This window comes from Lasioglossum baleicum, chromosome 13 (genome assembly GCF_051020765.1).
Source record: "Lasioglossum baleicum chromosome 13, iyLasBale1, whole genome shotgun sequence".
NCBI classification, from domain to species: domain Eukaryota; kingdom Metazoa; phylum Arthropoda; class Insecta; order Hymenoptera; family Halictidae; genus Lasioglossum; species Lasioglossum baleicum.
The window spans coordinates 10,226,619-10,249,702 of NC_134941.1; the positions used below are offsets into that span (position 1 = coordinate 10,226,619).

Genomic DNA, 23,084 nt, shown 5'->3' on the forward strand with positions numbered 1-23,084 from the left:
CAGGACGCGGAGCCCCGCAAAGTGCAATCTCCGGCGACGACAGCCGATGGTGGACCAACATTCCATACGAGTCGACCCCATCACACGGAGAAGCAAGAAGATAAGAAGCAGCTGGCTTCCGCTACATCTAGACCCCCTGTCGACTATCGGGAGTACCGCGAGAAGAAGGAACGGGAACGCTTAGGCCGGGAGAAGGCGGCAGCCCCGACAACAGCCACCATGACCCACGGGTCGGACATGAACATTCATCATTCACATCATCACAAGCCTGTATCTAGTACAAACGTGTTGAATAAGCATCCGTTGCCGCCTGGACAGAAGGCGCTTCACCACAACCACCACCACCGACCGGAGGTGAAGGTCGGCCAGCCGGTACCGCAGAGACACTCGAGTGGTAGTCAATCTAGGGAACCAAATCGCGATCCTAATAGGCAGAGGTTACAGCGGGAATACAATTCGTCGACCGGTACGAGTAGCAGTAGTAGCAGTAGTACTCTTCATTCACATAGCCACGCAGTGTCGAAGGAGTCCGGCGCGGAGAACTCGTTGACTGACTCCGCCGCTCACAGATCAGACGTCGGGTCGTTGCCGGAGCCAGGGTCTCACGGAACCATGCAGGAGAAACTTAGTAATAATAACCATAGTGTGCATAGATTAAGCGGCGTAGAGAGTAAGCACCAGGGTCACGACAAGAGGATGTACGACCCGAGGCATAAGCCGGTGGAGCATCGAAAAGACAACGAGCAAAAGTCGTACAAGTACCCGGACCCGTCGAGGGTGGACCGTCAGAGAAAGTCGGACATCCTCGAGCAGAGGTGCGAGGAGGTAAGGAAGCTCATCGAGAAGCCGTTACCTCTTCCGAAGCCGACGCTCGACGCGCCGTACGCTCCGAACGCGCAGAAACCGACCCACCACACTAAATATAATCAACCCGAGAAACTGCAAGCCGGCGGGGTCTCCGTCGACGGGAAACTGATGGCCAGTCAAGGCTCGTTCACGCAGGAGAAGTCGCCGACCGGTTCCAGTTCGAGCTTGTTGCTCTCTCAGAAGCCTCTGTCCTCGAAGACGGTGTCGAATCAGCACACCGCCCACGGCGTGTCGCAAATATTAAAAGACACGATCAAAAACGGTAGCTCCCAAGCGTCAAGTCTGACGTCTCTGAACAATCTCGACGACCCGAAGACGGAGAAAAGGCCGCGACACGACGAGCTCGACAAGAACTCGTTGGATTTGCAGCAAGGCGTGTTGCAGACACCGCCGAGCAAGCACAAGTCTCTGTTCAGTCCGGAGAAGGTGCCAACGCCGCGGGAGTCGCACTCGCAGAGGCCTAAGTCGAAACAGAAGACGCCGCCCTCGGCGGCTAAAGTTCCTAAGCAAGAGCGCGTGTCGGACGCGTCAATAGGTTTTAATTTAGTGTCGCCGTTCGCGAGCCCGCCGGCCGTGCAGCAACAGGAGTCGGTTTCGATTAAACGTTCGGCCAACGAAATCTCTGCGTCGTCGCACAAGAGGCATCGTTCTGGCAGCGCGAGCGAGGGCGGCCAGCCGATCAAGGTGAAAGTGGAGGACATGTCCAGCTTCGAGGCGGCGAAGATGCTCGGCAGGGTGCCGGATCTGATACAGCCGATCCGTGACAATCCGTCGAACGGCAGAGCCAGCCAGATCATGAACGACATCAAGATGCCGGAGCTGATCAAGCCGTTCGACGTCGAGCCGACGATGCAACGGTTCAGCGGAGGGCAGCATCAGCAGATGTCGTCGAATAATCCGCAAGGGATGACGAATGGGCTGGACACGGTGAAGCAAGAACCTCAAGAGTTCCACACGAAGAAGGACTCGTACAAAGCGGACGTGAAGAAGATCGAGCAACAGATTAAACAGGAATATCTGTCGCCGATGAAGTCCGCGCAGAGCATAAGCGCTCTGCTCCAGGAGCCGTTGGCACCGATGCCGTCTCTGCTTCAGAGCATGCAACAACCGTTCAACCAGTCGATGACACAACCGCAAATGCCCCACGAAATATTCCAGCAATCGCATATGCAACAACAACAACAATTACCACCGCATCAACAACACCATCAGCACCATCAGCACTATCAACAATACCAGCAACAAACACAGCAACCGCGACCTATGTCCCCTCCGATGTTACTAATGGATCATCAGGTCCCTGTTCAGACTCATTGTTTGACCCTGCCGACGGTTAGCGAGCCAGTGATAGCTTCAACCGTCGACATAAGCGCTATCTCCGGGCCGGTGCAGAGTACCACCGAATCGATCGTTTCTGTGCCGACGTCGACGACGACGTTTACGGTGCCGGCGCCGGTCGAGGAGAAGAGATCGGATCACCATAAGAGCGAGAAGAAAAAGAAGAAGGAGAAGCACAAGCACAAAGACAAGGAGAAAACTAAGGAGAAGCACAAGCACAAACACAAGGACAAGGACAAAGAGAAGCATCGAGAGAAGGACAAGGAGAAGGGGGGCGAGGAGGCTGTGTCAGCGGTGCCGATCAAGATCACGATACCGAAAGACAAGCTGAACCTGAGTACCGAGTCTACGGGCGGCAACGTTGCCGGGAATGCGGTGCCAATCGACAAGAACAAGTCGCCGCAGAACACCAGCATCAAGATCATTATACCGAAGGAGCGGCTGAAGGTTGCGGAGAACGTTTCGAGCTCACCGGCGCCAGCGATGGTGCAAGGTCCGTTGAAGATTAAGATCCGTACGGACGGGATGTCGCGGAGCTCAACGGGCGCGTCGTCGACGACGAACAGCTCGGGTAACGTCGTGCCGGAGTTCGCGAACGAGAATCGGAAACGTGAGCGGGCTGACACGAAGGAAAGCCCGACGACCAGTTTACTGCCGTCGAAGAAGCAATGTCAGATGTCCTCGGCGGGCTACGGGCAACACCGACCGGGCGAACGGCAGAACGGCAGACACTATAGTTCAGGCAGCAATAACAAGGTACGTGGAGGCGGTAGAGGCGGCCGCCAGTATATCGGGCGTGGTCCACCACCAGCAGGATCGGCGGGCCATTACGGTGCTCCCGGCCAGCGCGACGGCTACTATCAGCAAGACACCTACAATAGTAACAATGCTCGTAATCCCCATCATCCCCATCCGTCGTCCGGCCGCGGCGATCCAGGCGGCGGCTACTCGAGAGGTGGCCCCGTCAACCAGTCCCAGCCGGACCCCTATTTCTACGCTAACTATCCACCACCCTCGATGTACAATCACCCCGCCGGATACATGCCCGTCATGTACTATCAGTACCAGCAACAGTACCCGATGTATCCGGCGGGGAACGTGATCATGACGCCAGACGGCGCCATCGACACGTCCGTACCGCCACCATCCCTACCGCAAAACATGCGACAGAACCAGAGCATGATCCCTGTCCCGTCTGCTCGGCAGGAACCCAAGACACCGCCGCCATTGCCGAGCGGACCGCCCCCTAGTTCCTCGCCACCGCCACCCCCGCCACCGGAATAACGTTCGTACGGAAATCCTGTCTTGTAGTGGACTTTCAGAGGTAGTTTCCAACGTAGCGTTTGCTCACCACTTCAGCCACTTCTTCGTTCTCTCGATTCTCTCGTAGCATAGATAAGAATACTAAGGGTTTACTGGACAACTCCGTGTAAAATCTACATTGTCGCTCATGGAAGTATGGACACTTCGTTAACAAGTTAAAATAGTCATTCATACTTGTATACATCAAATATCTTTATTTGACCAATAACGACTTTGACAGAAATGACTTTAGTCCACGACAATATTATCCGATATTAACATTGTTTGACAGCAACGTTAACAGACTGCATCTAACTTCTTATAGTGTAATAATTATATTTTTATACAAAAGAGTAAAAGTGTCAGTGCAGAATAGTTAAAAAAGAAAATGTCAGCACCATCTTTAGAAACGATGTTACTGTAATTTCTGTTCTTATTTTTTCTCTTAACTTTCAAGTGTCCATACTTCCATGACCAGTAATGTACCTCGGTTCGATAACGGTCCTTCATTGTTCTCGAACTCCTTGGGGCTGTTCGTCAAGCCGAGTTGATAGTGTTATTGGAAATGTTAAGTCATTGCACTGTTAATCTCTTCCAAACGCTCGTGTCAAGAAATCCCAAGTATTAACTCTTACACAATGTTGATCGCAACCAAAAGCAGACTGTTGCTTTCAATAGTAGTTCTTCTTGTTGGAATATGGACATTGATTTTATATCAACAGTTTGTGGACATTGCAGTTAAGATCTTGCTCTCAGAATCGAATGTTCATTGTGGACCAATTCTCAAAATATGAATATCTGAATTATCTTGAGCAGTATGCAAGGGTTAATGCTGATAGGGATTGACAAAACCTGTTAACGTGTAGGATAGAGAACACGTATTTCTTTTGATTATCGTTCATGCTCAGGAGCTGAAAGTAGTTTTTAAAATTAGGTAGTACAAAATTATTTATCGATCAGATGGATTACCTAACAATCTTTTTATATAATCTATAATCCAATTTGTTCAGGCTTGAACAAAATGACTGAACAGTATGACTGAAGTTCAAAAGACTGCAAAATCCTAACCAAGTTACTCTTTGGTTTCCTTGAAAGAAAAAGCAAACCGTTGTATGTTGCTATTATTTACAATGACTTGATGCAATTGATCAGGCAAATGATAAACGCATCATTAGAATTTGTTCTTCGAAACAGGAATTATTTATAAGTTTGACGACTATTTTCATTCTCTGGATATGAATGATAGACTGTTATTTTCGACCAGCTGAAAGCTAAACCAATTCAGAAAAGGAAGAAATTCCTAGGTGGTTTCTACTTCTTGCAACAGACGCAGACATTTTTTATTTTACATGCGCAGTCTGTTTACCACTGCCTTCGTGGCTCTAGCGTTAAATTTGGGTAGAATCATGGAGTATTTCTCAAAAATCCGGTTCGAACGAAGAGACAGAAACGAGGAAGAGAAGTGGCTGGATCTTTTCACCTGGTCTCCATCCCCCCTTCTTCACCCCTTCCAGTTTTGTGAATGGTAGAAGTAGCAGCATGCCGTACGATCTCTATCCCCTAGTGTTACGAATCACCATGTTTCGATCTTTCCACCTTTGTACCTGTAGCGCATCTCCTTAGAGTAGTTATCGAAAATGAGTGCGGGAGAGTCTTCGTCAAAGAACGAACGCGGGGGCTGACGGTCCTCGGGATCTAGGAAGAGAAAGAGGATCGAAACTGCGGCCATGAAGATCGAGCAACGTGACAGTGTCGCGGTTCGTTGAAGAGTTGAACAGTGTCCGATTTCTGACGATGATTCGGGATGAATACAAAGTGCCGGTTGTCGAAGGGGTAGTTGATCTAGGGGAATGAAACAAGTTCGCGATGATCTATTTCGATCGAGAGAAAGGAGACAAGCGATACATTCGATGCAAAAGCGGTGTAAGTGAAAAAATATTGCCCACTGGACAATGGGGAGGAAAGTATTTAGTAACCTCGATTATCTGAACACCTTCGATGTCCGAACGTCTTTCACATTTGAACTATTCGATATAAAGTGGTCCAACTATAGCACAATTTATCGCATAAGTGAGAGTTTGATCTAGCACAGTGCCCAAGTGGCTGTTCTGTTACCCGACACACTCACGTTCCCCTGATCAGTTCGGTTAACCGAGGTTCTACCATACTGCGCCACCTCGAATAGACATTCTGGATAAACCAATTTCAAAAATTGGTTGTTGTACAAAGGAATCGATAGGGTCAACTGACTCGCAATCACTTTTGCATCGAACTGTTCATACAATTTTGGAGAGGAACGTTGTTGAGAGTGAAGTACTGCCAGACGAATAGAGGGGGAAGCAAACTAACTTCCGGCCACGGCGAAACGCGTCGGTGGATCCTAACTACCTGCTCAATCGCGAGAGAGATAGGCCCTTTTTTCAATTCTTCTGTTTCTGTTTTTTTTTTTTACTTCTTTCCCACCCACCCCCTCTTTTTAATATCGATGATATATCGAGGAGAGCTCGTTTCAGGATGGTCAAGTTCCTTTGCTGGCAAAGGGTCACAGGGAGGGTGGACGTCGCGTTTCGAAACGCGTGAACGCTTGAAAACAGAGAAAGAGAGAGGGGGAAAAAACTAATAAAAAAAAACTAGAAGAAAAAATGATAAACTTATTACAAAGTTACTTAAAAAAAATATATATCTTAGACACACGGATACACACAATCCCGCAAAATCTGTATACATGAAGTAGAGTAAGAGTGTACGTGCTCGTAAGTGTATTACCTCGGTGTGTGCTGCTCGGAAGTGTTCACGTGTTTGTAAAGTTCTATGTAACTTCGTTGGCAAACTTGTACGTCAGTCTGTCAGTGTTCGGGCCGTCGACAGAACTATCATCGAGCCGTGAAAATTCGAGGAACTGTCGTACACCGATTATCCGCGTTTTTCGATTTTCGACGATCGACGATTTCCAGAGAGGTTGTTCCGCGATCGAGGGATGGCTGGATCACAACGGTTGGCTTCGTAGTGATCGTTTGGCGAGAGATCTAGGGACCCGGAATCGCGAGGAACATGATCGACGATGCGACTTCTTCTGATCGAAATTGGATCGATAAGAGCGCAGGAAAGAGTAGATCGAGTGTAGACATTTTTGAAAGTCGTTCCTACCTCGCCTCCGGAATCGAGAAACTGAAAACTTGTGGTTATTTCGTGAGTTGACCGGGTTCTTTTGCATAGTAATTATTTATAGCGAAAGTGGGGATGTTTTTCTTGATGTTCCGGGTCCATTGAGGTCTTCAGCAATTTTTATAGATAGGATTACTCTTCTCTATCCACCGATTTATTAAAATTAAGCAATTTCGGTTAGTCGAAAGAAACTGAGAAGTCTTTGAGGCTGGGTCTTAATGGACCCGAGCATCGCAGGTCAAGGGCTACAGGGGGAATACAGATTCTCTTGGTCCCTTGTTCGGAGATCCGATTCTTCCACTTTTATACCGTTGCATTTAATTGTGAACTACTTCAAACGATTAAAAATGAAAGAAGGATATCTCGAAGGCGTTTCTGCTGAATTTAAGATGAAAACAATTTCTCGGTGATCTACAGACTGCAAATTTTATGCGCTTATAGTTTTTGAGACTCCGTTACTAAAGACAGTACCGAAAGTGTCAATTTGTTTCTTGATTCTTCAAGGTGAAAGCATTCCTTGAAAATAACATATTACACGGGTAATATTTTAATAGTACATAGTTGAAAAAATTCTTTAAGTTTTATGACACAGTGCAGTGAAACTGTGAGATTATTATGTAAATAGAAAGAGAATATTCTTGATTGTGCACGATATAGGCAGAACAGTTGTCTAGCAATTTTATTGATGTCTCTCACCAACGTGGAAAACACGTTTAATATTTGATAGAAAGTTAATACGAGTTTGTGAATGATAATGTTTGAGACTTTATCCAAGCAGTCGAATGATCACCGAGGATCGAAAAAGAACTAAAACCAGACTACAACCGATTACAATGATTGAGTTTCTCGTGCCCGACTTGTGCTCGGAGGCCAAGAAATCGTATCGGTCGAGGGAAAACAAAAAACGAACCAGTACGTTCGTCGTGCAATTAGATATTAGTTAATATAGTCAACTAAGAATTTTATTTTTTACACTCTTCTGTACAATAATGCTTCAAGTTCGATTACCGTGCGTGTCTCGTGAGTGTATGTAGTTCGTTTTTATATTTATTTGGAGTATATCGTGGCGCGCATGGGACCTTTTTTATTCTTATTAATAATAGACGTACACAAGCATACAGAATTAAACACACAGACACACATACATCTATATACATATATCCACGTTTTCGACAATATATACAGAAAGAAAAAAATGGGGAAACAAAAATAGAAATAAATCATTGATATAGAAAGGATATTATCTCAGGAACGCGTTGATAGAGAGAGAGAAAGAGCGAGGGAGAGAAAGGAAGAAAGAAAGAGAGAACAGAGAGAAAGTGTGTGAACCAGAGACAGTGTGACATTAATATATTATAAAGATATAAATATATATATATATATACAAATATATAAATTTATTAAGCATGCGTTTATATAATAAACACAAATGCACGGCGCGTGTCATTTGTGGTTGCCATTTTTTTGTGACAGACAAACAAGGAGAAAAAGAGCTAAAACTAGGAAGAATAATGAGAGAGGGAGAGAGAGAGTGAGAAAGAGAAACATATTCTTTTAATCGTGCCCGCTAGCGTTTAAATAGCGCCTCGATGTCATTGTTGTTGATTGTTATAATTATTGTCACGATTAGTACCTACTACTCTCGACGTAGACCGTTTAAATGTGTACTGTGTGATTGCTATGATCTGTCGCCTCGTTTCCCAGGCCTTTCCACGCGTTTTTCTCGTATGCACAGAGTGCAGAAATCATTATCCGAATTCACTATGAAAATTTGCGCGGGAGGGCGACGAACGCACCTTTTCGAGAAACAATTCTCCCCCCACCCCCCGAGAGATCGAGGCCCGTTCTGTTTATTATAATTGTTACACGGCCGGGGTTGTTCGAAACAACCCCCGGAACAGTTCGGAGGATTCAGGAAGAACGCCGGGATTTTTCGTTCGGAAGTATCGCCGATTTTTCGCGCGCGAATCCCATCGATCCTTCTCCCCCCTTGATTTGTCGGAAATTTTGAAAATTCTTTTGTGCGCCTGGGAACGTTGTTTTCGGGATCCCGAAGCAACCCCGCGTTCTTCCTGGATGTAAAAAGCAACGAATAACCTTTAGGTGTTAAGGACCTCTTTATCCTGGCCTTAATTTAGTGACGGCGTTGTAACGAAGAAAGAAAGAGATCGAGTGAAAGAGAGAGTGAGAAAAAGGATCGAGAAAATGTGTAGCGTGCAGGATCGATGCAGGCTCCAGAGATCGAACGGGATCGGCCTAGTTGTTTTCAAAGAGAAACAGAGAAAAAAAGAACATTATATGTGCAATTGTGGCAGTCGTACGAAGACAAAATAATTGCTAAGGTAAATTATATAGGTTTTGTACTCTCCGATAGTGAGATTAAAAAGAAGAAAAAAATGAAGTTTTTGAAAGAAAGAGTTATTATATATATATGTGCAATACACATATGTTTACGCATATATGTATACAATATATCTATATATAGATATATAGATACATTTACGATATATTATTAAAATATACATTAATTAACGATTAAAACACGAGCCCACGTATATGTGACCAGCGATCGATACGAGTGATAAACGATAATACGGACGTTGATAAGCTACGGAAGCGGAACGCGGCAAAGAAAGATGTGTAACAAATTGCGAAACACTGCATTCAATACTGTACACAATGTATAATCAACCACTTGTCGCGTACGTTACCTGTTTCTTTCTATTTTTTCTTTTCTACGACAAACATCTGCGTTCCACGGCGTATATCGAACACTTTTGCATCGGTTCTGTGGAAACCATTCGGATTTCCGGTCCGGAAGATCAGGTCATTTCGAAAGGTAAATGAAATATTCTGCTCGAACTTTTCCCATGCAATTGCAAAAGATTTTTCCATCTTATCGCCTCGTTGCAAAAAATCACATATCATCCTCCTTATCGATCGTTCAGTCATTTCCTGTGACATTGATGTCATCAAACAGTCGATCAAAAGTTCATTGAATCTAGATTACACAGATTGTACGAAATCCAATTTTTTACAAATAATCAACTCAACCGATTCATAAATATTTTTGTCGACAGTGTCGTATTAACCCTTCGAGAACAAATGTTGGTTTATGCATTTATTATTGATCGCAGTCGATATGGAAAATTTTGCACGAACGTAACGAAAGACATGTATCGATCATTTTCCGCGCAATCTAAGCCTCTAACGCATAATCTAATCTCCGAGAGAAATGTTCCCAAGAAATCCTCCAAGGGTTAATCGAGCCGACGTCGATCAGTTCGCAACAGGTGCATGAAAATGGCGATAAAACGATCGGGAAATAGCGAAAGATGAACGTTGTTTCTCGCGACTGCGCGAGGCAAGTTCGAGCGTTATCAGCGTCGCGTTATCGGCAGCTTTTCATTTGCCTTTCAAAAGCAAATGATTCTAAACGGACTCCGCGAACAAAGTTCCGAGAACGATCTACTGTGGGTCACAGGTGATCCACGACACAGTCGAGCAGTTTTCCGTTTCGTGGCTAGAGAAAGGGACTCGATCATGGGCCACCGGTGACCCACTTGTCTCCCCGGACGTGGACAGGTCGCATAATCTCGCCGGAGGCAAGAGAAAAAGTCAACGGGAATGCCGAGAGCCCGCGTATGGAATTCTCTCGATGACGACAGAATATACTATACATACATGGCGAACGCAGATGATTCAAAACAGCGAGTTTTCGACTGTTTGTAGATCGTGTATTAATTACAGGGACCGTACGCGTCACGTGTTCGACCAAGAAAAAAAAATAAGCATCGCAAATAAACGTTCTGTGGAAACGAAAAGTACCTTAGTGATTATTTTGTCTCTTTCTTAACACAACACCATATGCATATATGTATACGTAAATATATACATAGGCAGACGTATGCATCTAGGATACCGCACGGTATGTAGATGTATATAAAATTAAAAAACATATATATATATATTTATACGGATATACATGTATGTGTATTAATTACTTATATAATATTATCGCACATCATATTCGCCGCATCTTTTGTGTACTAACATTTATATATAAATATATTTATATATATATATAATATAAATATGTATATATATATATATATATCTATATATGGATCACAGCTATTAGTATGTAATTACGATGATCATGCGTAAGAGTCGGTCCATTGACATACATATCATACCACGCCGAGGAGCAGTATAACCGGTCCGCTGATTAGGATGGCGGTAAAATTAAGTCGCACGCGTGTTTGATTTTGACATTCGCTTGGTGGAGGGTACTTGCGATTCGCCTTTGTTGTTATTGTTCTACATCGGCGCTATTGTTGTTGTTGTTACCTTTTGTGGATGTTGTCGTTGAAGTTGTTGATTTGTTGTTGTTGTTGTTGTTGATGTTTGTGATGGATGTTGCGTGGGTGTGTGCGTTTGCATGGGCATGCGCCGCGGTAGCAGGCTTTCATTTGTGTTTGCGTGCATGCGTACAGTTTTTAAGACACGCTTCCGACTTGCGTCTCTCATTCGACCTCCTTTTACCGATGGGAATCAGCCGACGACACGGTTAACACTCGTTCAGAGGGCATTCCACGGGGTTCGATCTCATCCGGGGCTCTCAGGCTAGCTGTAAACGCGATGTTCATGACACCCTCTCACCTGACTCCTGGTTCGCTCACGTAACTCGCCGATACGATCCCCATAATCGATCCAAATCCATCGAGACTTCCGTGATCGCGATTGTTTCTCGGACAAGCGATCATGATTCTCTTCACTCATCGAGCTTCGTTCACGATTCAATCATGGATCTCTGTGCAATCATTGCGTACACTCTTATCAACGCTGGAACTACCAGACACAGTGACTGATCTCTAAATTGTCCAATTTTCACAATTTCAACCGGAAGCTTTTCACAAAATTCTTTGTTCAAACTCGCACTTTACATTTTTAGAAATGTAAAAGTAAATATATCAGTCACATTTAGTGCTCGGTAGTTCTAGCGTCAAGTGTGTGCAAAAGTTTTAGTCTTTTCCTTCATTACTTCGAAACTGATGTCTCTGATGAAGAATGGAAAATATTTCCCAAATTGATTTTATACGAAGTAAAAGTCAAGAGAAGACCAAAATCTTTGCACTCGCCTGATAAAATGCAAGGGAGCCACTAGAGGAAACTGCAGACAACATTTCTTATTTTCATAAAATTGAATAGGAAAATCGGAATTTGTATAGAGATCCGCAGTTTGCTAATGATTAGGCGAATATAATTAGTATTTCGTGGAAAGGACGAAAGAGAACATCCTAGAGACAGCCATCATGGCTTCCACTGCGATCAAGCTGGCCGATTCTACCGGAAACCGCAGTAATTAGTCCAAAATGGAGGAACCTGTGTTCTTGAACTCGTGCAGCGAATTACTGTTTCACGTACTATCGGTTGATCTTCTATTAAATGCTCCAAGTTTTATTAAGCGAGGGATGCTAATCACTTTCTACGATTCCGATGAAGTGACTCATCATAGAACTCGAAAAATATTCGACACGTGTTTATTTTTATTTTAGAGATTATCATTCATGTTTAGGAAAAGAATTAAAATTAAAAACGAAGATTAAAATCTTCAATTTTTGCAAGATTTGCATATTTATTTTAATGGAGGTGATGCAACATAGCTTACAAAAAGAATTAACAAGGAATCTGTTAATCATTTTATTATTGTTTTGATACTACTATATTACGTACAAAAATTTATTGAAACTTTTTTTCTACAATTTTCTGAACAGGAATGACCGTCGCTAAAAACGAGATATGTGTGAAACACTTTATCAAATTTAATCAACAAATCTTAGGGAGTTGCTTAAACAACACCCTTCACGAGCGAGGATCTTAGGCAACTTTCCTAAGCAGCATCGTTCAACCTCGAACTGAACATTCGACCAATCAAAATGATCGATATCGATCTAGAACCAGCCGATAGTGGGGAAATTTTGTTCGATCTTTCGATGAGGGAGCAAAGTACCACAGTTCTGTTTGTATTTTCAGGAGAAGCACTCGTCTAGCCACCACAAGAGCTCGAGCAAGATGTCGCAGTCCCAGCAGTCGCACGCGACGTAGTATTCGGATCCCGGTCGAAGAGGATGTCGGTAAAAAACAGGAAAACAAAAAAATCCAAGCGAAAAGTCTGCGAGCGGCCACGGTTGACCAACACCGACGTCCATGAACCGGAAGCCTCCATCTTTGCTGTGGTTCGTCGTTGCCTATCAAGATCGGAGGCCTCGAAGAGGAGCTCGTGTCCTTTCCTCGTTGATCGTGCTTGCTCAACGAGAAAGAAGAAGAATAAACGGACGCCCCCAAGATAAAACGCTCCAGAGGCCCGTTCCACCCGGCCATTTTGGTGCCGTGTTTCGGCCCCCATTCTGGTACCGCGACGGAAAGACGCCGCTTTAGGCTAGCCGAAGCTTAACGCGAATCGATCAGCGATTAACTGCTTCCGACTAGAACAAAGGGGAGAGCACACAATCGGGGAAGATAATGTTCTTATACTCAGGTGAAATTAGGTACGCGATAAGTTATAAGAGGAAAGCAAACTTCACTTCGTCCTTGGTCGTTGGATCACGCGACCGATATCCAAGCTCCCGTTTCCTACTCGCGCGTCTGCAATAGACATTGTAACGTAACTTCGATTTCTACCGTTGCGCCTCGGGATCGTTCCGAGTTCCATGGTATCCTCGATTCAAAGCGTTGTACAATGTCGAGGGAACACTGCTCGCTACCATTTCGGTGATCCTTTTATTATTAGTTGAGGAATTAGTTGTAGCAAGCTAGGGATAGCACCGAAAAGACGCTACCTTCCTTAAGGTCGCGCGAATGGCAACCAGATTGTAGAGAGGTTTCTTTTCATTTCTTTTATCTCCGTAGATAGTTCTTCTTCGTATTTCATCCGTAACATCGCGCGAGTTGGGAACACAGGAATCTGTGTCCCGAATAGCTTAGAATAGGTAGACTATGATAAAAAAGAGAAATGATTAAAAAAGCGCGATGTTAGCGAGATTATGTGTATTAGAACGTCCCATAAGTCGTGTCATCTTTTAACGCTGATTACAAGTGTAAAGTAATTCTTCCCATTTGCATTCAATTTTATTTATGACTTGCTTGATTTTTTGATGAGTCGAAACTGACGCTGCGAAAATTTATTATATATTCATTCTTCGAGTGTAAAACGTACACTTTCTTTTAATCATCGATGCGTCGACCATCATTTTCGTCCTTCTGTCTATCGATCAGCTGTTCGACTCTATGTTTAAAATGTTTAGTTTCATACTCGGAAGAAATGTCTACAAGAATATGCCGTAAACGAAATACAATTTATTTTTTACGAAGTAAGATAAGAAACAATCTATGGGACGAGCTAATCGTTTGGATGATCGAATTTAAGAACTTCCGGGCCCCGATCCCGAGGGCAGCTACGTTCCCAGCCCCTTTTGCATTTGTTATCCCGTTCAACTGCCACGTTTCTTTGCATCGAACGAGAAGATAAGACGATGCGTCGCCATTCTGACGGCTAGTAAATTGATCGTCGATCGATTCGTTAAGCAGGGACGTTCCCAGAAACGGTTCGTAAACGATTCGAAGCGATTTGCAAATCCGGCCGACGAGGCACGCGGACAGGATCGTTGTTTTCATCGTGATCCTTAGCTGGCCGTTTCCGTTTTCTCGCATTCGTTGTGCATTTAATCTCTTTTTGATACCGCGTTCTCTCTCTCTCATTCGAGAATCAGAAATTCTTCTCTTTTTTTTCGGGATCTGTTTTTTATCTCGATGGAAGCAGACACGCCTGTTTCGTTGCTGCCTAGTCCTGCAGCGTCTCCCGAGGTTCTGTTTCCTGCCGGTTCTACGTCGGAACCGGTGATCGAGATTCTCGACGTGTCCCTAAGCAGCGAATCGTTCTTGACGAGCGTGCACGCAGGACAGACAGACGGACGGACAGAGAACGAGAATAGAGGGAGAAGGGAAGGAAAAAAACCACTTGGTCCATTGTCCAATGATATTTATTCGTGCCGTTTTGTTATGTAAATAGCCGGACAAACTGCATAATATAGTAAGTAATTCGAATTATACTATCGCCATTTAGTATAAAGGACTATAGATAAAATAATTAATATTATTGTCAGACTGTAAATAAAATTATTTTGTATGCCAAAATAAACCAAATGAAATGACTCGACACACAATGGTCACACAGTCTCACGTTACAATACATGTTATAACACACCGTACACGTACACAAAACACTGAGGAATAGAGAAACGCAAGGAAGTGGAAGTATGCGAGAATGTACTTACGGGTAACGATAACAGTGAGGATTGCTTAGCCAGCAGGACCGAGTGCAAGAAGTTTCGATGCCAGTTCCTTCTTTAGACCAATTCTGAAAACTCTTAACACTGTAGACAGTCCTGAGCCCACAATGAAAGTGTTTACGGTCCAACTGGGTCAGCTAACTTCACTGTATCTTTACTTCCTAGTGTGTACTTGGAGGTATAACGAAGCAGCAAAGCGTATACTCAATTATACTCGAACTAAGACAACCCAGCAGGGGTACGAAGCAACTTTTAGCTTCGGAAGTCAACGTAGAACTTATCTATCTTAGAATCAGTACAACTTTTTCCACTTTTTTTCCTGTTGTAATCAATTGTTGGCTATCAAAGACAGTCCTGAACTCGCGAGAAAGGTTCGGTAGATGAACACTTTGGATTTGCTACCTCGCATTGTTACCTGCAAGTATACATTTCAATGGTCAGCGAAACAATCCAGCAGGACCACGAGTGGAGACTTTACGTGCTATGTTATTCGCTGTGAATACTATGTTATTTCTTTGAATACATGTTACAACTAAAATGCTAAAACTTTAGTGAACAAATTCTTGTTATTCTTCTAAAGTAATGTAAAATAGTCTTTTCCAGTGTCCTGTGAACCTAGCGTTAAGAAAATCTGTTCTCGGTGGCTTGTTAATATCCTATGAAATTGTAATTGCTTTTAAAAGATCCTCAACGTAGAGTCAGAACTTTGAAAGACAGTCTCTAACAAGGAATAAGAAAATATTCAGAGTTAAAGGAGATCCTCTTATAGTCCTGTCGGGTTGTCCAAGAAGCTGGACTCGTGTCGTTACCTGCGAGTACAGAAAAGCGAAGAGAAACGTGGTACAAGTTACAGTACGCGGCATCGGATGAGACAGCACACGATATCTTTAACGAAGCATGCGCATAGTTAGCGAACCACGGTTTAATACTCGCAGTTCCGTTCACCGTAGGTCGATTATTTTTTAAGTGGAGGAAGAAAAAAAATGGGAAAATCGGGGAGACACGCCGTCCCCTGTAAAAAAAACGGCCGTGCTACTGTATACCGGAAAGTGAAGCGAATCGTTTTGTCTGCCGGTTTTTCCACAAAAGATGGGAGTGACACCATAAAAATATTCTATATTTCGTAATCCGAGAGCGATTTCCGTTGTCGCGTCGACGAATTAACAAAAATACCGAGAGAACAGCGGAGCCCCCTTTAACCCGTTCTATTATTAATAATAATTACTATTTAAAAAAAAAAGTATTGATAAACCATTAATCACGATTATTGTAATAACACCGACGCAGAGACCGACCCACCAAGAAGACACACCATGGAGAACACACACGCGCGCGCACATACATATGTACATACCAATACATGTAACGATAATGGTAACGATAAGAACCGCGAAACGGTGGAGAACAAAAATCGACCCCCATGTATCGTTCAAAGGATGTTCGAGCGAACCTCACCGCCAGCCACCCCCATAGCCATCGTTATTCTTCTTCTTCTACTTCTTCGTCGTCGTCATCGTCGTCGTCGTAATTAATTAATTAATTCTTTCCGTGCATATCGAGGGTTGTGTCGATCCCCTCCTACTCCTAATTGTTTCTCGTTAACGGGACAGAAATGAGAATAAACAGGAACATGCACGAAGCGACGAAATAGGGAGGAAATTTGCGAATATACAATTGTCTGTATTTATTCTGCGATTTGTCGGATCGAATTGTTAAGCAAGGGATGTTGGCCAAACGATCTTCTCCGATTTTTATGTATTGTCAAGCGAATCCTAGCTGGCTTTATTCCTTTCTTATTGGTATCAGATAAAATATTAACGCATATAATTACGATCATTAGCTTTTTCTACGATATCATTCTACAGATTGATAGAACAGAAGGGAAACAGTATAAAACGCTAATGGTTGTGGTTCCTTTCTTTTTGTATTTCATCTTTTATGAATCGCCGTTATTGTAGAGCTGGAGAAAATATTCGACATTTATTTTTTTAACAGACACTGTTGCTATGTAAGGGTTGAAAATAGCCCCGAGAATAGGGTGCAAGTCGTTCATCACGGAAAGTATTAATTGTAGAAAGAAAGTTTATGTGTACGACTTGCGTGCTTTTTACTGATGAATTCGCCAATGTAAATATACATTTTTAAACAACTCTTTTGTACAATATATATATTGAAGAATAAGATCTTTTTGCAAGTTTCTGCCGTGAGCGTTGATTTATCTTAAAATTTATATACAAGAATGCAGACAATCTCGAATTTCTCCGTCACAAGCTTCAGATCTCGGATAGATTAATATCTTTAATTTAGCATTACAGTCTTTGGATCACAGATCAATTGGAAGTTTTTTTTTTATATTGTAAGCGAAATTGTTGCAAATTTTTATAACTTTTTAGGAAGTGTCAAATATTTTTTTAACGTGCATGAATCACTGGAGTCGTTACAGAAATTTTTTGAAAGTGAGAAATACAGAATCTGGTTTGCAAACTCGACTTCGAGCGCCATTTTCATCCCTGAAACAGGAAGATATCGGTTATAGAGACATAGTATGTACTAGTATACTTGAGTATATATATTACTTGTGAAATATTGTTGCGAGCTTTACATTGTATTTGTGTTTCATTGAAATGAGTGGAAGGTTGTTCGGCTAACAACCCTTGCCGGTGATCGTGGATCGTGTAATCGTAATCGATGTCAAAAATGCCTTTGGCGCGTTCGTTCAACGAAAAAATGGTACCGTTAGCAATAAATGTGGTGTGCGGCGACTCGGCCCGATAAAATACATGGTTTTGCTAGTCGGTGGCGACACTGCGAGGGATATTTTTCATTCTTATTAGAATACGGATGGGGAAGAAGCCGACGAGCCTATATTTTATCGCGCCGACCATATGTATTTTCGTATGTCCCGTGGCCGAGAGTAATTCGAAGAAGGAACTCTGCTTGGAGGCTGCGAAACCATTTGCGTTTTTCATCTCTCTAGAACAGAACAAAACGAAAACGAAGAGAAACCGGAGAGAAAAGGAAAAAAAATTAGAGCGACGCTAAGCTTTAATTGACAAACTTCTTTAGCATTCTCTTGGCTGTGCGGTACAAACGACGTTTATTGCTAATTGTTTATTCTCTCAGTCAGCGGACAAACGAAACCGTTTCCATTGTTCAAACAAGAATCCTAGATTGTAATGAAGTCCGGCGACGTTTTATTGTCGCGGGTTTTTCCTCTTTTTCGAAGATCGAAACGGACTCGCTCGAGAAGTTTCATTTCCGATTTACAAAAAAAAAAGAACGAGCAAAGAGAGAACAAAATAGAAAAATGTCCGAAGAGAGAGAGAGAGTGGAGTAGTCTCTCTTCCGTTTCCTTCTTCGGAAAAAGCCGACGAAAGAGAAAGAAAATTGTGCAGCAGCTTGAGCGAGATATTATGAAAATGGACGAGAGAGTAAATGTTTTTTCTTTTCTTTTTTTTTTCTAACGAAGCAAACAGAAGTTAACGAACCGTGTCCGCGATGTAAATAAATTTATTCTTAAGGACTTAAACAGAAACGACGATTCGTGGAGAGTGTATACTTATTATTATTATTATTATTATTAATTATTATTATTAATTATTATTATTATTATTATCGTTTGCAAATCGTGCATTTGTATTTCACGCGCAGGCCGAAACGGCCGCGTTTCGTGGATACAGGCTCGTTCCGGAAGTCCTCAGTCGCGGGAAAATCATCTTCGTTCGAAATTCTTGGTCGCGAAGGTCGAAATTTTGCAGGAAAAATGCAAAAAAAATACTAAAGGAATGAACACTTTTATTTCTTCGGTTTACTTTTTTTAAAAACAGATTTTGTCCATGGTGCAGTGATTTATTAGCATCCTTCCTCATGCCACGAGTACAATCATTGTATCATGATGAGGACTCGCTTCCAGCGTGTATATTTAGAGATTTTTAGAGAGAAGTTTAATGAAAACGGAAAAGGAAAAACGTGGCAAAGCCTTTCTTCGATTTCTCACGACTGACGATCTTCAGGATTGAGCTGGGCTTGCCTAGTTTCAGGCAGCGTTAAAAAAAAAGTTATCCTCAATAAAGAGAGAAGCAAAAGAATGACTAAAACTAGCTGCTGATTTGTTCTTTACCTCAACCTTTTTCATCACCACCGCCCCTATTTCGTCCCTCGTTGTTTTAACTAATATGAAGAATGTATATTTTCTTGCAATTTTTATAACAATACGTGCTTGAATGAGAAGACTAATTTCCTTGCAACTTCAATGATTATAAAGTAAAAAATGTGACACCGGTCATGTGACCGGTCGTGGTACGGTATACCAAAAAAAAAGTATAAGAATCCACAATTTTACAGAGTACACGCTTACGCGTAGAATCAGTAAATCATGGTCAGCCGCGCCAGTAGTTCGAGCCCGTGGTACCGGTGGTTTTTAAATTTCGATTTTCTCAAAAATGGAACATCGAATGGAAAAATGTTATTCTTTCTTTCAACGTAATATGGCCTGCAGAATCATGTTCCATCCGGTCTCGCTGATAATTCTACGACATTTAGCACCTATGTGCGAATACAAGTGTTGAATTAAATAGGTATGCGTGTCACATTACGTTACTTCAATTTTTATCGCCGCGATAAGAAGATTAAGCGTATTATATCGTTCTAAATAATTGATAGCGGATTTATATAATTCGATAATAAAAACGGGAAGTGGTCAATGAAATTGTTTTATTTCATTCGAAATTTGAAATACGCGTTTGCGCACTGCTTTAAACAGGTTAAAAGATACTATCAGCCACGGAACTACTTGCTACTTTGCAGTATGTACCCGTATTTTGTAGACTTCGGCTGACAGATCCTGGCTACGTAACGTTTACACGTGATCGAATTATTATATATTTAGCGACGATTTTATATTGTACATTTTATTCGATTCATCGGTCGGCGCAGTTTTCCGGCATTGTGATCATTGCTGTATACAAGATTACACTGGATTACACACCCTAAGTGATTGCGTTTTGAAACGTAATACAAATGTCCTTTTGCATCAGTTATTTCTATTTATCAAACTTCATTGATTGATTTGATTTATCGAATAGTTGAATTTTTGCGATTTTATCTGCTGAAGAACTGAAACGTAACTATTTAATTTATATTTTTACATTAACAGCTGCCACAATGAGTCACATTAAATGTTTACGGCAACCCATGTCCTGTCTGTTTACGTGCAATTTTGAGCCATTTACAAGAAACTTGGTGTTAAAGAATGGATACAGACATCTTCATCATTCGTAAGTTTTATTTTGCATATACACTGCTGTGCGAAAGAAAGAAGCACCTGGCTATATTTAATAGAAAAGCGTAAAAAATCAAATAAGTACACAGTAAGTTTTGAAAAAGGATTCCGCTGTTTAATTGAATAGTTCTGAGAATATATATGTGTCACTGCGGATTATCTAATACTTTAAGTGCAATAATGTTTGTCATTATATCTTATCATTATACTGAATGCTTCTTTCTTTTGCACAGTAGTGTATTAAAGACTCCGAATCAAACGACTATGTTTCAATTGGAAAAATACTTCAGGTGCAAGATACTGGTAGTCGGAGGTGGTACTGGAGGTTGTTCGATGGCTGCGAAGTTTGCTAACAAGTATAAAGACCCTAACAAAGTTATTATTATAGAACCGAACGATGTAAATTCATTTTTCAACATATACCATGTTCCTGTCATCGTCGAATACTTGTATGCGTTAATTGGAGTTATATTTTATAGGTACACTACTATCAGCCAATGTTCACTTTAGTTGGTGGCGGTATAAGATCCTTCGAGGACTCTAAGAAACCAATGAAACAGGTTTTACCACCAAATGCGAAGTGGCTCCACGAGAATGTAATGAGCTTCGAACCAGAACAGAACCAAGTGACTATGAGCAATGGCGATACAGTGCAATATGAGATCATGATCGTTGCGATGGGTCTGCAACTACAGTGGGAAAAAGTGAGGTTGGAAAATTTATCTTATATCATTGAATTAACAAATGGAAATTAATTGTGATGTATATTTACGCCAGATACCAGGTTTAGCCGAAGGTCTCAAGGACTATACGTCGCAAGTTTGCTCTATTTATGGACCAGATACTGTATCGAATGTTTATACTAAACTTAAAAGAACTAAGGAGGGCACAGCGCTATTTACTTTCCCAAATAGTCCAGTTAAATGTCCTGGAGCACCGCAGAAGATTGTGTACATTGCAGAAGAATATTTCCGCAAAGTATGTTCTATTAATACTAAATTGTAGGCCTTTATGTAGACACCTATATGTTTGTATTCTTTTTATAATTACGTTGTCTCTCATAGAACAATATACGCGACAATATCAAAGTTGTATACAACACTTCGCTACCAGTTATATTTGGCGTAAAAAAATACGCCGACGCGCTGTGGGATGTCTGCAAACGAAGGAACATTACAGTAAACGTTCAAACGAATCTTGTGGAAATAAGACCGGCTTCTCAGGAAGCTGTGTTTCAGAAATTAAATGAACCGGATGAGATATTTGTTGAAAAGGTACTTAAAAAGAAGAAGATGAAGTAAAAGTCACTTTTAAACAGTAAATGAACATACTCTCTTTTGTTTTAGTATTCATTGCTTCATGTATGTCCACCGATGGGTCCACCGGAAGTTTTAAAACAAAATACTGCATTAACGAACGAAGTGGGATTCCTCTCTGTCGATCCCGCAACTTTACGACACACGAAATATTCGAACATATATGGAATAGGAGATTGTACAAATTCTCCAAACTCGAAAACAATGGCTGCAATAGGTATTGCAATGTTTGGTGAATTCGACTTCGAATTTGTTTAATAATATATATTTCATTTTCAGCGGCCCAAGGAAAAGTATTATACAAAAACATCTGCGACGATTTAGTTGGTAAACCAATGACTATGGCTTACAATGGATATTCGTCTTGTCCTCTAGTTACTGGCTACTCCAAATGTATTTTAGCCGAATTCGATTATAAATTGAACCCGCTGGAAACATTTCCAGTGAATCAGGGACGAGAATATTACTTCACATTTATTCTCAAGACCTACATTTTCCCATTGCTCTACTGGCATTTAATGTTACGGTAAATTTATTATAATGATTACATTTTCAATGTGACAACAAAAATCGGAGATCGAAGTTTTATATATCATTGTCATTTACAGTGGCCATTGGGATGGACCAGAATTTTTCCGAAAATATACGAAGCTGATAAAGAAGAAAGAAAAGACTACAAACTAGAAAAGCTTGTAATAGTTCCCGGTCGCTTAGTCAACAAATTATATATGAAGCAATTCATGATTGTATATAACACCTGTACACCTAATAATAATTAGTTTTTGTTATTTAACACGTTCATGACGGGATGTACCACTGGTGGTACAAATACGATTGTCAAAGTACGGCTTCGTTGTGAACGTGCTAATCATGTTACTTTTATACAATAGTTTATAATATATCACGAAAAGCATTGGTTTCAATAAACGGATGTGAGCAATAAACGGTGCATTTTTATTGCAAATTCTCCCTTTGTCCTTCTCCGTATCATGTACGCCTAATACTTACCAGGCGATTCGAAACGCTGCGAGAAAGGAGGTGGCACAAGACCTCTTCTGTTCTTGTCACACACTCAACCTCCCCTTGTCTTACACGTTACGGGCATAGGAGAAACAAATACCCTCCGCAACAATTGTTAATAACTAATTAAACTAATTAAAAAATTGCTACTGGATCGTTGCTAAATAGGGGTCTCTTCTAGTTTCTTCGATCATAAATCTTCACAAATTATGTCACGAAAGTTAGAAAACCATTTATTTATGAGATGGTGTCAATATTTTTCTGCTCACTTCCGGACAGAAGTCCGGAAAATTGTTAATAACTATTTAACAACTAACAACACCCATTGAAAAACTATATGTGACAGTAGCAAGAGGTCCACCTTGTATTCTCCAATCGCTAAAGTTTATAAATTGTTGCTGTGAAGCGAGTAATTAATGAATCATCGATTAAATTGATGGGCTG

At 41.8% G+C, this 23,084-nt stretch overlaps 2 protein-coding genes across 10 annotated transcripts in view; both read left to right on the plus strand.

Moving 5' to 3' along the window:
• LOC143215171 (uncharacterized) overlaps positions 1-19,123 on the plus strand; it is a 26,136-nt gene extending 7,013 nt beyond the window's left edge. For 6 of the 7 annotated variants that reach the window (XM_076437062.1, XM_076437063.1, XM_076437064.1 and 3 more), the window contains 2 exons: positions 4-12,033; positions 12,709-19,123. In XM_076437062.1, coding sequence (XP_076293177.1) covers positions 4-3,489 — 3,486 coding nt within the window. In that variant the 3' untranslated portion in view covers positions 3,490-12,033; positions 12,709-19,123. The remainder of the gene's footprint in view (positions 1-3; positions 12,034-12,708) is intronic. The other variant, XM_076437067.1, reaches the window with a different exon arrangement.
• A 252-nt stretch (positions 19,124-19,375) lies between these two features.
• Sqor (Sulfide quinone oxidoreductase) lies at positions 19,376-22,588 on the plus strand. 3 transcript variants are annotated; one of them, XM_076437082.1, is made up of 9 exons: positions 19,376-19,600; positions 20,179-20,299; positions 20,595-20,703; positions 20,784-21,008; positions 21,082-21,282; positions 21,369-21,578; positions 21,651-21,837; positions 21,900-22,146; positions 22,229-22,588. In XM_076437082.1, exons 2-9 carry the CDS (start codon positions 20,187-20,189, stop codon positions 22,302-22,304), a joined length of 1,368 nt encoding a protein of 455 aa, XP_076293197.1. In that variant the 5' UTR covers positions 19,376-19,600; positions 20,179-20,186; the 3' UTR covers positions 22,305-22,588. The 3 variants fall into 3 exon arrangements, with proteins under 3 accessions (XP_076293197.1, XP_076293195.1, XP_076293196.1); XM_076437080.1 differs by lacking the exon at positions 19,376-19,600 and adding an exon at positions 19,711-19,828; XM_076437081.1 differs by lacking the exon at positions 19,376-19,600 and adding an exon at positions 19,773-20,033.
• The last annotated feature ends 496 nt before the right edge of the window (positions 22,589-23,084 follow it).

Bases quoted from the DNA above. Each gene is read 5' to 3' on its own strand.
- Sqor (XM_076437080.1), top strand. From the start codon at position 19,726: ATGAAATTGTTTTATTTCATTCGAAATTTGAAATACGCGTTTGCGCAC. The intron at 21,283-21,368 runs GTATGTTCTATT...TGTCTCTCATAG, and splicing joins CAGAAGAATATTTCCGCAAA to AACAATATACGCGACAATAT. The intron at 21,838-21,899 runs GTATTGCAATGT...TTTCATTTTCAG, and splicing joins GAAAACAATGGCTGCAATAG to CGGCCCAAGGAAAAGTATTA.